At 51.4% G+C, this 18,138-nt stretch overlaps 1 protein-coding gene across 2 annotated transcripts; it reads left to right on the top strand.

Moving 5' to 3' along the window:
* Positions 1-14,203: 14,203 nt before the first annotated feature.
* Positions 14,204-18,111, top strand: WDR38 (WD repeat domain 38). Of its 2 annotated transcripts, XM_033122780.1 has the most exons (9): positions 14,204-14,392; positions 14,897-15,017; positions 15,992-16,108; positions 16,194-16,291; positions 16,629-16,709; positions 16,988-17,119; positions 17,212-17,361; positions 17,731-17,778; positions 17,885-18,111. In XM_033122780.1, the coding sequence occupies exons 1-9, from the start codon at positions 14,210-14,212 to the stop codon at positions 17,957-17,959; spliced, it is 1,005 nt and encodes a 334-aa protein (XP_032978671.1). In that variant the 5' UTR covers positions 14,204-14,209; the 3' UTR covers positions 17,960-18,111. The 2 variants fall into 2 exon arrangements, with proteins under 2 accessions (XP_032978671.1, XP_032978672.1); XM_033122781.1 differs by lacking the exon at positions 16,629-16,709 and having other exon boundaries at positions 14,281-14,392.
* The last annotated feature ends 27 nt before the right edge of the window (positions 18,112-18,138 follow it).

An 18,138-nucleotide genomic window follows, 5' to 3' on the forward strand; every position in this document is an offset into this window, starting at 1 on the left:
CCCCGGCCTGCGGTACTTTGTTATGGCCACCCCAGCAAACTAGCACAGGTCCCACAGTGGAGTGGAGACACCTGGGAGTGACTGGGTGTGGGAGCTAAGGGACAGAAAGGAGAACCTCGGATTCTGGCTGACACAAGAGTAGAGGCAGCTGCCGTCACTTAGACGGGACAGGCGTGGGGACAAAAAAGGTGAATTCTGTTGCTGGCTTGTGGGAGACATCCATGATACGAAATACGCTGGGGGAGGAGATGTGGGCCCGTTCTGGCCTTGTCCCTCCTATCTCCTGCCTCTTAGGCTCCAAGGACCCCAGCCCCAGGCCCTGCAACAGCTCCATGCACTGGTGACAGATGCTGTCACACCCAGTTCCAGTGCCGCCTGGGAGGGGCACTGCCAGCTGGGCATTTCCTCAGTGTGAGGAAGTGGAAGGAAGGGAGGCCCAGCTAAGGCACAGGACCCAGAGACGGAGCCAAGGGCGCCCATCTTTCCAGGAAAACAGTCTGGTCACCAGGATACAGCTCATCATCTTGCAGCTGGCCCAGCCCAAGTTGTAGTTTCTTGGGTGCATGGCAGTTATTCAGTGACTGTTTCCCTTCTGGTGAGAATAAGAGTGCCCACTTCCCAGCAGTTACAGGTCTCCCTAGGCTCAGAAAAGTGAGGCGACTGTCCAGGGACACACAGTTCATTGGACAGGCCTGTCTCACACTGGAGCCCATGGTCTTAACTGCTCTGACAGTTTTGCAAGTTTTCTTTCAAAGTGAACTTGGGTGATCTTCATTTGACTTTGACAATAACTTCTCGAGAGCATGGAGATCATCACATAAAGAGAGATCATCTCTGCACATCTGTTTTTGAATTTTCTGTTTAAGAAATTTGTTGTTTCTTTTAAAAGGAGGATGCAAGACTCATCTGCTAAAAATATTTAAATGTAACAACTTGGAAGTTGTCGGAGGCTGGAAACTGCAATTACTGCAAAGTACTGGGTCGCACAAATGTCTGCCAATTCCTGGGCCATCTGGGGAGTCCAGGCCCTGCCCCAGAGCAACTCTTGGGGACACCCCACCCCCTCAGGGGTCCTGGCCAAAGCCACTTCCGTGAACTGGGCCAGAGCACTGAGCCCGCCTGGAAGCTGGCCTGCTTCCCAGCTGTGGTTTTGACCCTGATGTGCTGGGAGCTGTCCCACGGTCTGAGGCCTGGCTTTGGCTGGTTTCTTGCCTCCCATGGGAGGCAAAGGGAGAACTAGGGCCTGGATGCATTGGGTTCTGGGTTCAAATCTCCTCTACCGCCTCAAGGTCCACAAGTCCCGAGTGTGGGCTGTAGAGCCAGACCCTGGGTTAGAACCCGGACTCGACCACTTCCCTGCTGTGTGTTCTTGGGCAACTCATTGCCCCCTGCACTTCAGTTTCCTCACCTCTCACATGAGGATTAGAATGGTACTGGCCTAGCGGGCTTGTGACAAGCATTAAATGACCCAATATGCAGAAAATGCTTGGAAAAGTGTCTGACACAAAGTGCCCAGTCAATGAGGGATATTACTGTTCCTGTGCCTCGAACTGTGCCCCTTTACCTTCCTGAGCCTCAGTCTCCCCATCTGTGCAATGGGAATGATCAGAGCACTGATGAGCAGATTAGATGAGATGATGCAAGGAAAACAGTTAGCACAGTACCTGGCAATTAATACATGTTCAACAAATTATTAGCAATTATCCCAAAGCCGTTATGGAGGCTCATGCTCTCGAAAAACTGCTTGAGAAGGTTAATGGATTAAATTAGCAAAAAGAGAGCGCGCAAAGCCAAGCCAGTTAACAATTTCTAGAGCAAGGGTGTCTAGCAGTCGCAAGGCCATATAATGCCTTGATAAGTGGCACATGGGATACAGGGACACGGAACCGTGGATGGGTTGGAAAGCGGCTTGTTCTGATGCAGAGGCTGGCAGCTGGCAGCTGGCAGCAGGGAATTCTGGGAGTGGAAGCAGCTGGGAGGATGTCAGTTGTGGGGCTAGGGTCTGGGTTCCGGGAGGGCCACTGCCAAGGCCAGGGTGGGGTGGAGTGTGGCAGCCTGGAATCTGAGCCTGTGGGTGGGATGGGGGCAGGGTTCCAATGTGGACATGAGCTCAGGCGAGTCCTGCCCCTCTGAGCCACACTTTCCTCATCCAGTAAGTGGGCCAATGATGCATTCAATGACTCAAAGAACACATGTGTGCTCCATACCAGGCGCATGATAGGTACTCAGTACTAGGGCTGTTATGACAACCTGGAAACGCTATCAGAGGTGGAAGAGAAGCTGGGGACAGAGCCACCTGACTGTACCTGAGATTGTCCAGCCAGGTGGCGAGGACGGAGGACCCCTGACCCTGGCCATTATGGCACCTTGGGCTTCTCCCGCCCCCTCGGCTCCCTTGTAGACTGAGCAGATGTGGTCAGTTTTCCTGAAGTCCTAAGTGGGAAAACAGAATTCCCAGCCTAGTGTTGGGCCTGGTCCTGGTCCAGTAGGCGCTGGAGAGGGGCCCTGTAGGTGAGGGTGCCCTCCCAGCTGCCTTCTGCACCCCACCTCCATGCTCTTTGAACTACTTCTTCCTGAGACTCCTTGGGCCCTTTTTCCACACAGCTGGTATCTGGATCATTACGGCTTCCTCCCCAGGGCCATGTGCCAAGCACTGAACTAAGCTTTTACTTGCATAAAAAATAAACAAGGACGCTGTGAGGTGGGCTCCATGATCCCATTCCTAGCATCAGAGACATCCAGTACCTCAGCCAGCGTCACACAGTAAGGGTCTAACACAGGCAGGCGACCACCAGTTGCCCCTTGCTCAGGATTCGCATTGCTTTGACTCTGTGGAAAGAGCACTGGTTTGGGAGTCTGTAGGTCTGGGCTCTGCTTTCCCCTGGTGACCTCGGGTCACTTCCAATGGTGGAGATGAGCCATGCCTGCATCCCCTGGATGGAGTCCTGGACAATGAATATTACTGTTATCAGTTAGTCATGGTTTTTCAGAGAAACAGAACCAACAGGAGATACATACATACATATATACATGTTTCAGAGAGGTGACCAAGTAGCTCAGGTCCCACGGACACAACTGGGAAAGTGGGAACTACGACCCTTGGCCACATATATGTCTATGTAAACATCTTTAGGGAGTGTGATTTCAGCGGATTTTTACTTCTTTCTTTATAGCTTTCTTATTGTCTAGTATTTTTTAAAATTCCCCATGCATAACTTTTATAACCACACAAAAAAATTAAATGATTTATCACTTTGATAAAATAGGACATTTTCTGAGAAGATATCATCCTAGGTGGATAAAACATTTAAAGCATAAGTTCTCAAAAACAGTGTAGAGTCTATAACTAATCATCAGAAGATTCAGAAAAAAGCATACATAGATCAAACAAATGTGACAAGAGTTTAGCTACGGGAGAATCTAGGTGGAAGATAAATGAATGCTCACTGTACCATATACTTAGAAATTTTCTGAGTTTAATTGTTCAAAATAAACAGTTGGTTGAGGGGGTAAAAATTTTAAATAACCTGAGAGAGGAGTAGCTGTCAATATAGATGGGCCATATATTCATTATTACCGTAGGTGATAGATACTTGGGGGAAAGACTTCAGATTTTAATAGGTTAGGACTACAGGCCACAACTTTTAGGGCAACCACTAAAAGTGCATAATTTCCAAACTACTAGTGGGAAAAAACAGATAATCAGAGTAAGATAAGAAAGGAGAGAAAAGGAAATGTATAACAAACAAGAAAAATAAAAGGCACAAAAGAAGAGATAGATTTAAACACCCAAGTAAGTATCAGTAATTACATTAAGTGTGAATGGACTAGATGATCCAATTAAAAGAGACTCCTCCAAAACCAAAGGTCAAGGTCAAAATAAAAGATAAACCATGCAAATAGCAACCAAAGAAAACTGGCATAGCTATATCAGTAGCAGAAAAAACAGACTTTAAGGCCAAAATCAGTACTAGAAATAGATCTTTTATAATGACAAGGGGTTTGATTGATGAGGAAAGCTACCAATTTAAAAATTATATGCACCAAATAAAGTAACTTCAAAATATATGACACAAATATTGGAAGAAATACAAGGAGAAAAAGACAAACCTCACTGTCAGAATGGGAGATTGCAACATTTTTTCCTCAGTAATTGATAGAAAAGGCAGGGAAAAAAACGAGTAAGAATCTAGATTAAGAACTTGATCTAGTGGTCCCTTATTGCAGGAAGCACAGCCTTTGCGAGGATAATGCAAAAAGTGACCACATACTGGGCCATAAAGCAAGGGATTAAAATCATTCTGAGCATGATGTGACTACATGCATTCAATCTAGAAATAAATTACAAAAAGGATAAATAGAAAAGCCCCACTTGGAAGTTAAGAAACACACTTCAAAGATGATTTCATGACAAAAAAGCTCAAAAACAGGCAAAAATAGAGAGACCCTCTAGGGCCTGGGAGATGGAAACCCCATCAGTTTTGGTTTGTTGGGACATTGGGATGTGTGGCCATCCCAACCCACTGTTCCCGAGTTGTTTTTCAAAGCCAGCACTTACTGAGTACCTAGTGTGTGCCAGGGCTGTGTGTTCTCTGGCGACGTATCACCGGGAACCTCTGTGGCAGGTCCCGTTCTCACCACCATTCTACAGAGGAGAAAGCTGAGAAGTCAATTGACTTCTCAGCCAAAGCCACCCAACTATAAAACAACTCAGGGCTATAGGACTCCATGCTTTTAATTACCTTTGAAGCTGATACAATTACTATTCCCAGTTTTCAGATGAGGAAACTGAGGCTATGGCACAAGGCCAGTAAGTAGTAGGATTTGAACTGGGGATTTGAACCCAGGTCTAGATGGGTGGGTGTTAAGCCTTTACAGAATGGGAAACTGAGTCTGAGGGCTGCTGGAACTTGCATGGGAACATGCAGCTGGGAGTGGCGCCAGGCTGAGATTCAGGCCTGAGCTTCTAGAAAGGGAAAAAAGTCTGAGAGGAAATGACCACAAATGCCTTCTACTGCCCCTCAGACAGGAAGGAAAGGACAATGCCCCAGATAGACTGAAGGAGAGGGCTCCCCGCCACCACTCCCAGACACAGGGGCCCAGGGCTGACAGGGGCCCTTTATCATGAGGTCTCAGGGAGGGGGCAGCTGAGCAAACAGTAGCCCCCTGGCAACAACACAAAATGGCCATTGAGGAAAGTCCAGGCCTGGGGGGCGGGGTGGGGCTGTTGTGACCAGCCCCCAAGTGGAGGAGGGAGGTGCTGCCTACAGGGCACACATTCCCCAACTCTTTCAACTTGATGAGGAAGCTAAGACACTGGCCGGGGATCACACAGTCTGTCAGCTCTGTACACTGGGCAGAGGAGCAGGTGGCGCCTGTGGGAGCCCGTGCACTGCTGCGCGCATGAGATGAGCGCAGGAAGCTATAGATTGCCTATACTTAGCCCGGGGGCCCCAGCCTGAGGTGGCACGGAGCAGACCTAGCCCAGAGAGGCCCAGCAAGGAGCTCAAGGTCACACAGCGGATGGAGGCTGTTGCTCTCTTCCTGCCCTGCCAGAGCTACTCCCACTTTCAGGCTGGAGCTGTTTCCCATCCCACCCCTGTCTTCCAACCCCCATCTACCGGCTTGTCTCCTTGGAGGGCGGCACAAGCCAGATCAGGTTTCCATAGGGCATGTGGGTGCCAGGTGTGGCTGAGACAGTTGGGAGGGCAGGTGGGAAGAGGGGGCAGTAGCTGCAGGAGGCCCAAGGGGATTGGACCCCACGCAGCTGCCCTGCACCTGCTCTGGGCTGCCCGAGAGGCCAGGCGCCCCGTAGTAGACCAGACCGTGAGCGTGCACCCTGGCTCTGCCACTGCCACTGGTTGGTAGTCCTGGTTTTGCATATCTTCCTCTCCCGGGCCCTCCATTTCCCCACGTGCACACCACCCACCTGATGTGATGATGTAATGAGGTTTGCATAGCATGGTACCTGCTGCCACTGTGAGGGCTGGATTATTATTATTATTACCCACCCCCCGTGGCCTGCGAGGAAAAGGTCAGAAGGCCAGAGAACCTCTGCACAGAGGCCTGGTGGGCCACTTGACCCCTGGAGCTCAGTTCTTCCTCTCCAGCAGCAGCACTGGCTTCCTAAAGCCCAATCTAAGCCATCTCCCAGTGCTCGCTGAATACCTTTCATTGCTCCCCACTGCTCCCCACTACTGTGCAGCACAGTCCATACACCTTGTGAAATTGGAATCATTCTGTCTGGAGCAGGGCCAGGGGCCCAGAATTACCCACCCCTACCCCGTGTTCTTCCTCCTGACCTTTCACCCTCTCAAGGAGCACCGAGGTTCCTTCTCGCACCCTCTGGGTTCCATGACATCTACTTTGAGAACCAGTGCCCAAGGAATGTGGTCCAAGCCCCTTAGGCCAGTGTTTACGGCCTCCACTGCAGGCACCTCTCCTCAGCTTCTCATTCTGGTTTTCCATGGATGTCCCTCAGGAGGTCCAGCACCACCCCCATACCCCACTCCTGCCTCGCAGACTTTCTTCTTCCTGTTTTACATCAGCAGATACCTTTCGAACTCTAGAAGCCCACAGTCTCCTCCCAGAAGACCTCCTCGACTGTCCAAAGTCCCATTCCTCTGCCCCGAGCACTCTCAGGCCCTGTAGAGCTCAGCTGGCAGGCTCAGAGGGGTTCAGGGGCAGGACTGGGCATGAGCAGGAGGGAAAGATTCAGGTAGGACAAAACTGGGGTGGGGGGTGTCGAGGACAACACAAAGAACGAAAGAAGGAAAGGGAGAAGGAAAAGGAGGGGAGAGGCTGGTGTGGGGTCTGGCACGATGCCCTTCCCTTCTCCTTCTCCCCCTCCCCACCCTGAGGCCAAGCCCATCACCCTCCTAGCCCCTGCCAGGCTCCAGTGGTAAAGGGGATTCCAGGAGTCCCATTTCAGGGCCCAAAGTGGGCCACCAGCCCAGGGGACCAGTGGGTAGGGAATAGGACCTACAACCCAGCCTGGAGCTCTTGTCCTTCAGTCCTCTGGATAAAGTGTCAGGCGAGGGCTGGGCCAGGTTCCACCTGGGGCCACACGGGCTGGACTCAAAGAGGTAATAGGACAGTGAGCAGAGCGGTAGCCGTGGCTGTCTTGCTGATGCTGTTGGGTCGGCCAGCCTGGGAGCTGAAGGTTCCACTTCTCAAGGCTCAGCACCCTGACGACCTGCGTTCCCGGGCTACTTCCCAGGGAAGGGACAGGTCCCTCACAATCCCTAGGAGGAGGGGGGTACAGTGACCAGATGCCAACTTTCACAGATGACCCAGAGCTGGTCTAGGCTTCACCCTCTCCCCAACCCTTCTCCCCCAGAGCAAGGAGACCAAGGAGCTGGTTACCAACTTCTTCTGGAGCTTCTCTATGCAGTGGTTGGGGGAGGCTGACCCAGCCGGGATGGGGATGGACGTCCGGGGGGACTTAGGCCAGTGTCCTAAGGCTTCACTATTCATCTGGTTCTGAGCAAGGAAATACTGCATGCCTTTTCTCAGGGCATCCATGCAAGTAACTGGTGGCTCGGTATCTACTGAGCACTTACACCCTTGCCCAGCCCATGCTAGGCTCAGGAGGCCGCCAGAGCTGGCCCTTACTCTATGGAGAGGGCAGTGGGGGCCATGGAAACAGCTCACATGGGCTCTGACTTCAGACAGCTTGGGCGTGAGTCCCAGCTCTGCCTCCTTCTCATGTGAAGGCTAAGTCCTGGGCATGTTGAACCTCAGTTTCCCCCTCTGTGAAATGGAGGTGAAGCTTCCCACCAGGTGGGATCAGTATGAAAAAAATCACATGATCTCAACACCAAAAAAGCAAGCAATCCAATTAAAAAATGGGCAGAGGACCTGAGTGGATATTTCTCCAAAGAGGACATACAAATGGCCAACAGACATATGAAAAAATGTTCAACATCACTAATCATCAGAGAAATGCAAACAAAAACTACAGTGAGATATCACCTCACCCCAGTTAGAATGGCCATCATCAACAAGACAAATAGTAGCAAGTGTTGGAGAGGCTGTGGAGAAAAAGGAACCCTCATACACTGTTGGTGGGAATGCAGACTGGTGCAGCTGCTATGGAAGGCGGTGTGGAGGCTCTTCAAAAAATTAAAAATAGAATTACCATGTGACCCAGCAATCCCTCTCTTGGGTATCTATCTACCCACAAAATCTGCAAATATTTATCTGTAAAGATATATGTGCTCTGATGTTCATTGCATCTTTATTTACAGTGGCCAAGACATGGAAACAATCAGTGTCCTTCGACAGATGATTGGATAAAGAAGTTGTATTATATATACACAATGGAATACTATTCTGCCATAAGAAAAGATGAAATAGTGCCATTTGCGACAACGTGGATGGATCTTGAGATTATAATGCTAAGCGAAATAAGTCAGAAAAAGTCGAAAACCGTATGATTTCACTGATATGTGGGATATAAACCTGAAAACAACAAAGGAACAAGATAAGCAAATGAAGAAACAAAAACTCATAGACACACAATAGTTTAGTGGTTACCAGAGGGTAAGGGGGGAGGGGAGTGGTAGATGAGGGTAAAGGGGATCAAATATGTGGTGATGGAAGGAGAACTGACTCTGGGTGGTGAACACACAATGGGATTTATAGATGATGTGATACAGAATTGTACATCTGAAATCTATGTAACTTTACTAACAATTGTCCAATAAACTTAAAAAAAAAAAAGAATAAAATCACATGAAATGAGAAATGTGAAAGGGAAACCAAAGCTGTAGTGATGGGAGCTGTATATAAAATACATAATGCGGCCCTTGATTCATTCATTCATGTATTCATTCATTCAAAAAGCATTTTTAAGGCCTTCTCTGGACGCAGCCTGAGATGGGGCTGAATCACACTGAGAAAGGACCTGAGTTCAGGACTCATGTGGTCTTGGGTGAGTTACCCCCCTCTCCGACCCTAGTCTCCTCATCTGCAGAAAATGGGGCTATGGTCCCTTCTGAAGTTCCATCACTCCAGGCAGGCCCTCAATGCTGGGAGTTTCACTCCCTTCCTCTCTTTCTTTTCTGACTTTTGTTGGGCTGTGACTAATTCTTTCTGGATACAGTGAGAGAGTAGCAGGTGGGGCTTGACCCCAGGCTATTAGTGCATTAGACAGTCAGGGGCCTGCAGGCGCACAGCCACACTGCCCCGGAGAATCAAGCAGCCATTTCCTGAGCACCTACCGTGTTTCTCCGAAAATAAGACCTTGCTGGACAATCAGCTCTAATGCGTCTTTTGGAGCAAAAATTAATATAACACTCAGTTTTATATTATATAAGACCCAGTATTATATTATATTATATTATATTACTATATTATTTTATTTATTATATTATACCCAGTCTTGTATTATAGTAAAATAAGACTGGGTCTTATATTAATTTTTGCTCCAAAAGATGCATTAGAGCTGATTGTCCAGCTAGGTCTTATTTTCGGGGAAACATGGTATTACCTGGGAGGCGCCAGGCCCCGAGCTCTGTTTACCTTGTCTCATTTCAGTAGCAATGCCTCCCTTCTCAGAGCCCCTTGGACCAAACATCACCATCACCGGTTCCACTTTACAAAGGGTTCAAAGCAGAAGTCACTAAGAGGACACCCAGCTCTCAAACTGTTCACATCGGTCCCCTTAAGGAGTGAGGCTAGGGGCACAGAGGAGTGAGCAGACACCTGTGTCTTTCACTTTTTTAGCCTTCTATATACACATATATATTTGTTGCAGCCAGTATGTAATTTTAAAACACTTTTTCCAATTGAAAACATTGGTTTGTGTGCTAGGAATAAAGCTGTGTAGAAAAGTGAAGCACGGAGGAAGCACGGAGACGTCAGACAGACCCGGGTTCAACTCCCCGTGCCTGCTGCAAGACCCATCCCGTCCATCTCTGCAACTGCCGCACGGTCAGAGTGGGGCTCAGCCCAACGGAAGAACAACAAGGATGGCTGTCCCTGTGTCCTCAAACTGCTCTTTAACATTGTTATGTCCAGGACATTCTAAGAATTTAAAAAATCAAATGAAATGCCATTCAAGTTCTCTTTGGCTGGGGTGTGGCCCTGCCTCCACAAGCCAGATGAGCCCGTAATGGGGTCCCTGCCCAGCCACCCACCCCTGCCTCTCCTTCTGTCCTAATCTGGGCCAGGCAGCAGGAAGGTGGTGTGTTCAAGACCTCCATGGTGCTTGTCCCAAGGGCCCAGAGACTTCTCCTTCTCTGTAAGAGTCACTGGAACGTGGGAGAGGCCCAAGGGGCCTGTGGGTAACAGTCTCTGAACCCCAGACCTTGGAAGGCAGGCATGGGCCACCAGCCCACGCGGAGCAGTGTGGGTGGTGGTCAGGCCCCCTGAGCTTCTCGGGTTTCTTGTGGCATCCGGGTCACTTTGCTACACAAACAGAACAGTCTTAGAAAAAAACATGCTAAAAATATAATAAAGTAAATAAGACCAAATTTCTTAGGTCTAGTAAATTGTACTCCAAGAGAGCCAGAGTGAAAGGTGTGACTCTGACACCACAAGAATGGCCTAGAAGCCGGAAGCCAGGAGAGAAGAAAGCACCATTGTCTCTTTTCTAGAAAGCGTGAATCCAGCAGTTAGGGACTAGTTCACCTAACAATAATTGCCACGGAAGCTCTGGACAGTTTATCCAGTAGTAGTTTGAGAGTGCTCAGAAAAGGAAGCAGGGAGGAGAAATGCCAACGTGGTCACTGGGCATTAAACCTGGTTGCGCTCTCTGGCCTCTCTAGACACATCCCCAGTCCAGACACATCTACCTGTGTTTCTGTAAGGCATAGGAGTGTGTCTTCACATCATCTGGGCTACAAAGAAAAATGTCGACTCACCATATTACTTTAATAACACGGCGGACCAACACAGAGCACCGACTATATGCCAGGCCCTGTTCCAAGCCAGTACTTGGAGGTAACACTTGGCATGTATTAACTCCATCCTCAAGCCAAACCCTATGAGGTGAATAGTAATCATTACCCTCACTGGGGATGTCAGGAAAAGGAAGCACAGAGCAGTCAGGTAACCTGCCCAAGGTCGTAGCTGGTGGGGTGCTGCAGCCAGACTAGAACACAGCTGTCTGGCTCCTGAGCCCACAGGTGCACAGCTGGTTTTACACTGACCTAGAGATCCTGCATTGATTAATAGAGGAGTCTGGAGGTGGGGGTAGAAGCCCGGATTTTACCAGGATTGCCAATCAAGATGCCCTGCCCTCTGCTCGCCAAGGAGTGGGCATGTGACTCCTGCTGGGCCAATCATATGCTCACTGAGGACCGTTACCGGCTTAGGCTTCCCCTGGTTTCTCAGCCCCTACTTCCTGTTCTCTCCTAGCTTGCAGGGTTGCAGAGTTCTACCCATCTTTGATTCCCCCAGCCCCTTCCCATATGGTCCCTTTTGGCCATTGATGGTTTCTGTTGTTTGCAACCAAAGAGCCCTGCTTGAGGTAGGAGTTCATCGCTCTTCTCCCTCCCCAGATCTGCTCCTAAGGGAGTGGACCCTACCCCCCCCAGTTAGTCCATGATCCTGATCGGTGCAAAGTGAGAGAGAATCACTGGTGGTCTCTAGTGATAGACCACAGGGCTCTACCGTTGTCCCATTGATCATCATTTTCACAATTTGGATTTAGAACACAGAAGGCATGCTCATAAAATTTGCAGCTGCCACAGTGCAAAATTAATGCTTTGTGCAATAGAAGCCAGACTACAACACTTGCAAGACTAGATGGCTGGATGGAAGCCAAGAAGATGACATTTAACCAGTAAAATATAAGGTCTTGCATGTATTTCCGAAGAATCCATTGTGCAAGTACCAGATAGGGGAAAGTTGGCTAGACAGTAGCCCATGGGAAAAAGCTCTCACTGCAGACTCAGTGAGTCACCAGAGTAATGTAGCTGTTAAAACACAAATGCGCCTAGTAATACAGGCTGCATTACTAGAGACTGAGTGTCTAGAAAACTGGAGATGACGGTACCTTTCAACTTGGCCCTTTCAGCCTATACAGAGAGCATGTTTCCAGCTCTGGTCTCGCGCTTTAGGAGGGACAATGACAATTACAGTGCTACAGTGCACTGGGCAGAACCTGAGCCAGTGTAATACTTCTGCTGCCACCGTGACAGTGACACTAGTGCCCCAGCCCCTGCCAAGCATGAAGACAGACAGCCCCTGATGACCTGGTCCTCTCTACATCATGAGGTGGTTCTGGGTCCCTTGGGGGAGCCTGGCAAAGGGCATATGTGTCTGGGCTCTAAGCTGAAGGGACAAAGGAGTATGTCACAGCCTCCTGCTTGCTGAGCACTTACTGCCCATCCGGGGACCTTGATGGGCACCGTCTCACTGACTCCTCAACAAGGCATCCACTGTGAGCGCCCACCTTTTACAGCTGAGGAAACTGAGGCACTGAGAGATCAGGTGGCTTGTCCAAGGTTACAGAGTTGGTCGTTGGCAGAACTCAAGCTTAACCCAGACCTGTGGCTCTAATGCCCCATCTCTGGAGCAAGAGCTCTGACTTAGTCTGGGGCACGGGCAAGGGAAGGCCGCCGGGGTGAGGGGAGTGATAGCTGAGTGAGACTGTAAAGCAAGCACAGGCCAAGCGGTGGGGAGCCCTGTGTGCACAGGCCCAGGATGGAGAAATGGAAGAAAGGGCCCTGTGGTTGAGTTTAGGGAGCAAGGTGGGAGTAAGGGACAGTGCCAGGATGAAGCAGGAGAGGTGAACATGATGCTTTGGCCCCTGAGGGCCCTGGAATTCATGGTGGGTGGTTCCAACCAGACTCCTGGGTTGAGGAGAAAGATTTGAACCCCAGCTCCACCCCTATTGGCAGAGGGGTCCCTGGGCCTGGTGGACAGGTCTGTCTAAATGGCTCTAGGAATGATGAGCTGGGCTTTCAAGTAGGTGGCGGGGGAAATGCCAGATGGGTCACGGGCCATGGGCTGGGGGTGCCAGCAGAGGGCCTGGGAAGCCAGCTATGGGGGAGCTGTGTCTGGGACCCATGTCTAGGGGTGAGGGGTGGCTTTAGAGGTCCAACTTAGACGGGTCCCTGAAGAGTCAATTCAGTGACCTGGGGCCCTCTAGGCATTAGGATGGGGGTGGGGCTGCCTCAAAGCTGCCATTGTCACCCCCTCTCCCGCCTGACTGTCTGGGACCTAAAATAGAGCAGGAGTTCAGCCGATCTCACGAGAAGGGTTTCTGGCAAAGAGGTCTGGGGGGAGGGGTGTGAGTCACCACTGGGAACCCTTGAGTTTGAAGCTCCCAAAGCCCAGCTGCCCCACCCCCACCCCAGGGAATCTGGAATCCACTGAACAGTAGGGCACACGGTGTCTCAGCCCCACCCGTCCTGCTGTGGGGAGGAGGCTGGGTAATAGACCCAGCTCTGCCGTAGAGGTGTTGGATGACTGGGCCAAATCTGCCCCATCAGGACCTCAGTTTCCCAGATGTACCAAGAGTCGGGGAGCTGGACAACTGCTGTGAGACCCCTGGAATTCATGGCAGGTGGTCCCAATATACGCCCAGAGTCAGACAGACATGGGATGAAGTCTCATTTCCTTTCCTGTTGGCTGAGTGACCTTGGGCAGGTCCCCCCTCATCTTGGGGACTCAGTTCCCTCATCCATAAAATGGACAGTGAAACCAAGTCCTGTTCTCCCCCATTTCAGCTTGAGCTATCCAGCAAGGATTCTGACAGCTCCTGGGGCCTCCCTCCACATCCTCAGATGGCACAATTTGTGCTGCCAGTCATGTTAAGTGACCCCACTTTTTAGTGCTTTGTGCTTTACACAACTTCTGGCTCCTCACATCCTGGAGGACAAAGATGGGTATCATTTGTAGTCCTCTCCATGGGAGCTCTTCAGCTCCACGGTCCAGTTTGGAGCCCTTGGGGGCAGGGATGATCCTCCCCATTGTGCAGATGGAGAAACAGGCTGGTCGAAGGGATCTGTGGGTCCTATGCAAACTGATCGCCCGGGTTCGGTGCAGAGGGAGAGGCAGGAGCATTGCGTGGGGCTGGCGTGCCCTCTCGCGGCAGTAGTGCGCGGCTGGAGTTGCCCAAGTCCCTTGTAGGAGCCGCCCACGGTCCTGCCTGCTGCGGCTCCACCTCCCCGGAGCTGAAAACTGTCTCTCCTGGTCGTCTCCTACTGACTTCCCAGAGACCCCTATGGCGGTTGCACGCCCCGCCCCGATTGCCATGGAGACCGCTTGTACACAGTTTCCCCCTTCCCCTTGCCCTAAGTCCCCGGCCTGCGGGCTAACCAGCGCCGGCCTAGGAAGGAGCCCGCGGGGCTGGCCCGGCCGCGGGCCCATGAACAGCAGGGCCCCAGGGATGCTGGTCGTGGGGAGAGTGAAATTCTTCGGCCGGCACCGCGGAGAGGTGAGGCCAGTCGGCTCTGCCCAGACTCTAGGCTCGTGGCTCGAATAGTTCCTAGTTTTGTGTGGTGGGAACTCCAGAGTGCTCACTGGGCTCCAGTTCCAGAATGTGCCCTAGATTCTAAGCTCTGGTTCCCGAGAGGGCTCAAACTCCTGGCTGATTCCAGTGTTCTTTGGACTCAGGGCTTAACAGTAGATTTTGATCTCCTAATTCCGGACTCCAGCTCTATAATGGGCTCTCGGCTCAGAATCTGGTTCTAGAGAAGGTTCCAGCCTCTGGCTTCAGACTCAGGATTTACAGGGCTCCAGAGAGCTCCAGGCTCTTGGCTCTGACTGCAGAGTGGTTCCTGGGTTCTGGACTCTGGATGTAGAGTGAAGCCTCAAATCCCCTCTCCAACCCCAGGCTTCTGGGGGCCTGTTTGGGGCTGGCCCAGGAGTTTGGGATCAAGGATGAACAGACAAGTGTTTCTTGCCCCAGAGTAGGGCTCCTTTTGTGTTCTCACTTCAGGTCAACTCTTCTGCCTTCTCTCCCGATGGCCAGATGCTGCTGACAGCTTCAGAGGATGGCTGTGTGTATGGCTGGAAGACCCAGAGCGGGCATCTGCTGTGGAAGCTGGGTGGCCACACAGGTGGGGCTCCTCAGCCAGGATGGGGAGACTGGGGTTCATGTTCTGGCATTTTGCAGAGCCTACCGCACTAACCTGACCATTGAGTTGGGCAGCACACAAGATAGCCTGGGCAGGGCTGAGGCAGGAGGGAAAGGAGACAGGACCTGATCCCTGGGGCTAGAGCCTCTGACTCTAGCAGACCGATTCAGTCTACCACTTAAACAAATTGTTTAAAAAAATGTATTTACCATCTTAACCATTTTTAAGTGTACAGTTCAGTGCTGTTACATCGGTTCACCGTTGTGCAACTAGTCTCCAGAACTCTTCATCTTGCAAAACTGAAACACTATACCCATTAAACATTCTATTCCTCCCTTCCCCAGCCAACATCTGCCTTTCTGCTGTCTATGAACTGGACGATTCTAAGCACCTTGTATAAGCGGAATCATACAGTATTTCTCTTTGTGACTGGCTTACTTCTCTTAGCATGTCCTTAGGGTTCATCTATGGTATACTATTTTGATTGTGATAGTGTCATGCCACCTCTTTGAGTCTCTTATTTCCTCCTATTTAGAATGGGGCTAATAGTTGCTATCCCATAGGGGTACTGAGATAATGCAAACTGCCTAGCACCCAGTAGATGTACTCAGTAGATCTACTAACTGAGACTAAGAAAACATACAGTAATTAATCATAGGGAATAATGCTATAATAGGGAAAATCCAGGGGAGCTCAAAGGAGGCAACGAACCTAGGCTGGGCTGTTGGAGTTTCTGGGAGGTGCCTGCATTTGACTGGGTATTGATTTTCCAAAGGGGCAAATTGGGGCTGGGTGTTCCAGGCCCAGGCACAGAGGCCCAGAAATTTCTAGGTGGATGGCGAGGGTTACGTGAGTGAGGACAGATGATGTAGGCTGAGGCTGGAAAGATCAGCAGGTGTCAGACTGCGAGAGCTGGAGGACATGCCGCGTTCCCTGACCACAGCCCCCTGCTCCAGGCCCCGTGAAGTTCTGCCGCTTCTCCCCTGATGGCCGCCTCTTTGCCAGCACCTCCTGTGACCACACCATCCGCCTGTGGGATGTAGTAGAAGCCAAGTGTCTGCAGGTCCTAAAAGGTGAGTGGGCTGGATGGGACTAGAAGCCAAGCTGGCCAGCCTGGGGTCCCTTTTGGACCTTGCTGTGTCCTGTGCTACCTCACAGGTCACCAACGGAGTGTGGAGACGGTCAGCTTCAGCCCTGACTCCAAACAGCTGGCATCGGGTGGCTGGGATAAGCAGGTGGTGCTCTGGGAGGTGCAGGTATGTGGAGAGATAGCCAGAGGCCTGGGATCCAGATGAGACACACCCTCACCCTTCACACCGGTCGCAGAAAGGTCGTCCCATCTTCCCTACTGCCAATGCCCATACCTGGCACCCAAGACCCCTGGCATCCAGCTGCAGCTACTTCCCCACACACACCAGCTCTCATGCCCATGAAGTTCCCCCTGCCGGGAACGCCCTCTCAAGGCCTGGGAAGCCACACAGGCTGTTGTCCTATTACCCAGGCAGCCCAGTAAGGAGGGCCTGGGTCTGAGCCATCTGCTGGCACTGTGAAGCTTCTGGGCTGCCCTCCAAAGCTCAGGGCTCTCTCCTTCAGTCTGGCCGGATGCTGCGCCACTTAGGAGGGCACCGAGACTCCGTCCAGAGCAGTGACTTCGAACCCAGCTCAGACTGCCTGGTGAGCCACACCACCTCTGCCCAGGCCCCACGTCTAGTCCTAAAAGATGAAGATGAGGGAACCTGGAGCCCCACCCACTTTCCCACTCGGGACTGAGCAATGGTCAGAATTCTAGACCTTGACTGGGGGACTGCTCTACTGAGCCTGTTCCCTTGTCTGCAAGGTGGGGATTCAGCAGGGCTTGGTGAAGTGGTGCCTGCTTTCTGAGTCTGCTCAGCCTAGGAACCAGGAGGGCGTGCGTGGATTAGCTGGTTCATGCTCATGGCAGCTGCCTGCAGGCTACTGGGTCCTGGGACGCCACCATTCGCATCTGGGACCTTCGGACAGGGACCCCAGCGGTCTTCCACGAGGAACTGGAGGGTCACAGTGGCAACATCAGTTGTTTGTGCTACTCAGCATCTGGCCTCCTGGTGAGCTGGGCTGCCCTGAATTCTAGGCCATTCTGTGGCCCAGTAAGTGTGCAGACTCCAAACGCATGGGCTTAGAGCTGTCTGCTGTCTAGGCATCTGGCTCCTGGGACAAGACCATCCACATCTGGAAGCCCTCGACCAGAAGCCTGCTTGTCCAGCTCAAGGGCCACGTCACCTGGGTGAAGAGCATAGCTTTCTCCCCTAATGAGCTGGAGCTGGCCAGCGCTGGCTACTCCCACATGGTAACCCCACCCCACCAGGCCTCTCTCCCTGGCAATCTCCTACCCACCAATGTCCTCTCTACCAGAACCCTCAGCACTGCCCAGAGGTCCACATCCCTATTTGCCCTAAACAGTCAAGTGCCAAGGGCAGCACTCACGTCTGCGCTGGCCCATGTTAGTCACATTTCTATGACAAATAGCTTCAGGGGAAAGGAAATTGTATTGCACTCAATTTTTGCTTCAGATATTATGTTGGCCATATTAACTATACCTCCCAGATAACAAAGCCCAGATCAAGAGGTTAAGATGCTGGCTAGGGCTCATCCCCAAGGTGATTTCAAGGATGCTTTTGTGGTAGGCCTCCCTGTCTTTGTTTGATTTTATTTCCAGGTCAAAGTCTGGGACTGCAACACAGGAAAGTGCATTGAGACCCTGAAGGTAAGGCCTGTGGCCGTAGCACCCAAGGGCGCAGTGAAAGGCCTGCCAAGAGGCTGGGGGTAGGCAGGACGTGTATCCCCCAAGCCCACTGACGTGTTTTTGGCAGGGAGCCCTGGATGTGGCCCACGCCTGCGCCTTCACCCCAGATGGGAAACTTTTAGTGTCTGGAGCTGCTGATTAGGCAAGACGCCAAGTCCACTGGCATGATCAAAGCATCCACAGCCTCTTGAATATAACATCACCACGCATGGCTCTCAGATCTCATGCCCCTTGCCTCTCCCTGCCCAAGGCCTACGAGGCCTGGCAGAATGGACTTGTGAAAGGACAGTCAGAGCACTTCCACGCCACAGGACCAAAGTA

This window comes from Rhinolophus ferrumequinum, chromosome 12 (assembly GCF_004115265.2).
Source record: "Rhinolophus ferrumequinum isolate MPI-CBG mRhiFer1 chromosome 12, mRhiFer1_v1.p, whole genome shotgun sequence".
Taxonomy (NCBI): domain Eukaryota; kingdom Metazoa; phylum Chordata; class Mammalia; order Chiroptera; family Rhinolophidae; genus Rhinolophus; species Rhinolophus ferrumequinum.

Excerpts from the sequence above, each read along its gene's own strand:
- WDR38 (XM_033122780.1), top strand. The coding sequence starts at position 14,210 with ATGGAGACCGCTTGTACACAGTTTCCCCCTTCCCCTTGCCCTAAGTCC. Across the intron at positions 15,018-15,991 it reads GAAGCTGGGTGGCCACACAG|GCCCCGTGAAGTTCTGCCGC; the intron begins GTGGGGCTCCTC and ends CCCCTGCTCCAG. Across the intron at positions 17,362-17,730 it reads GCGCTGGCTACTCCCACATG|GTCAAAGTCTGGGACTGCAA; the intron begins GTAACCCCACCC and ends TTTTATTTCCAG.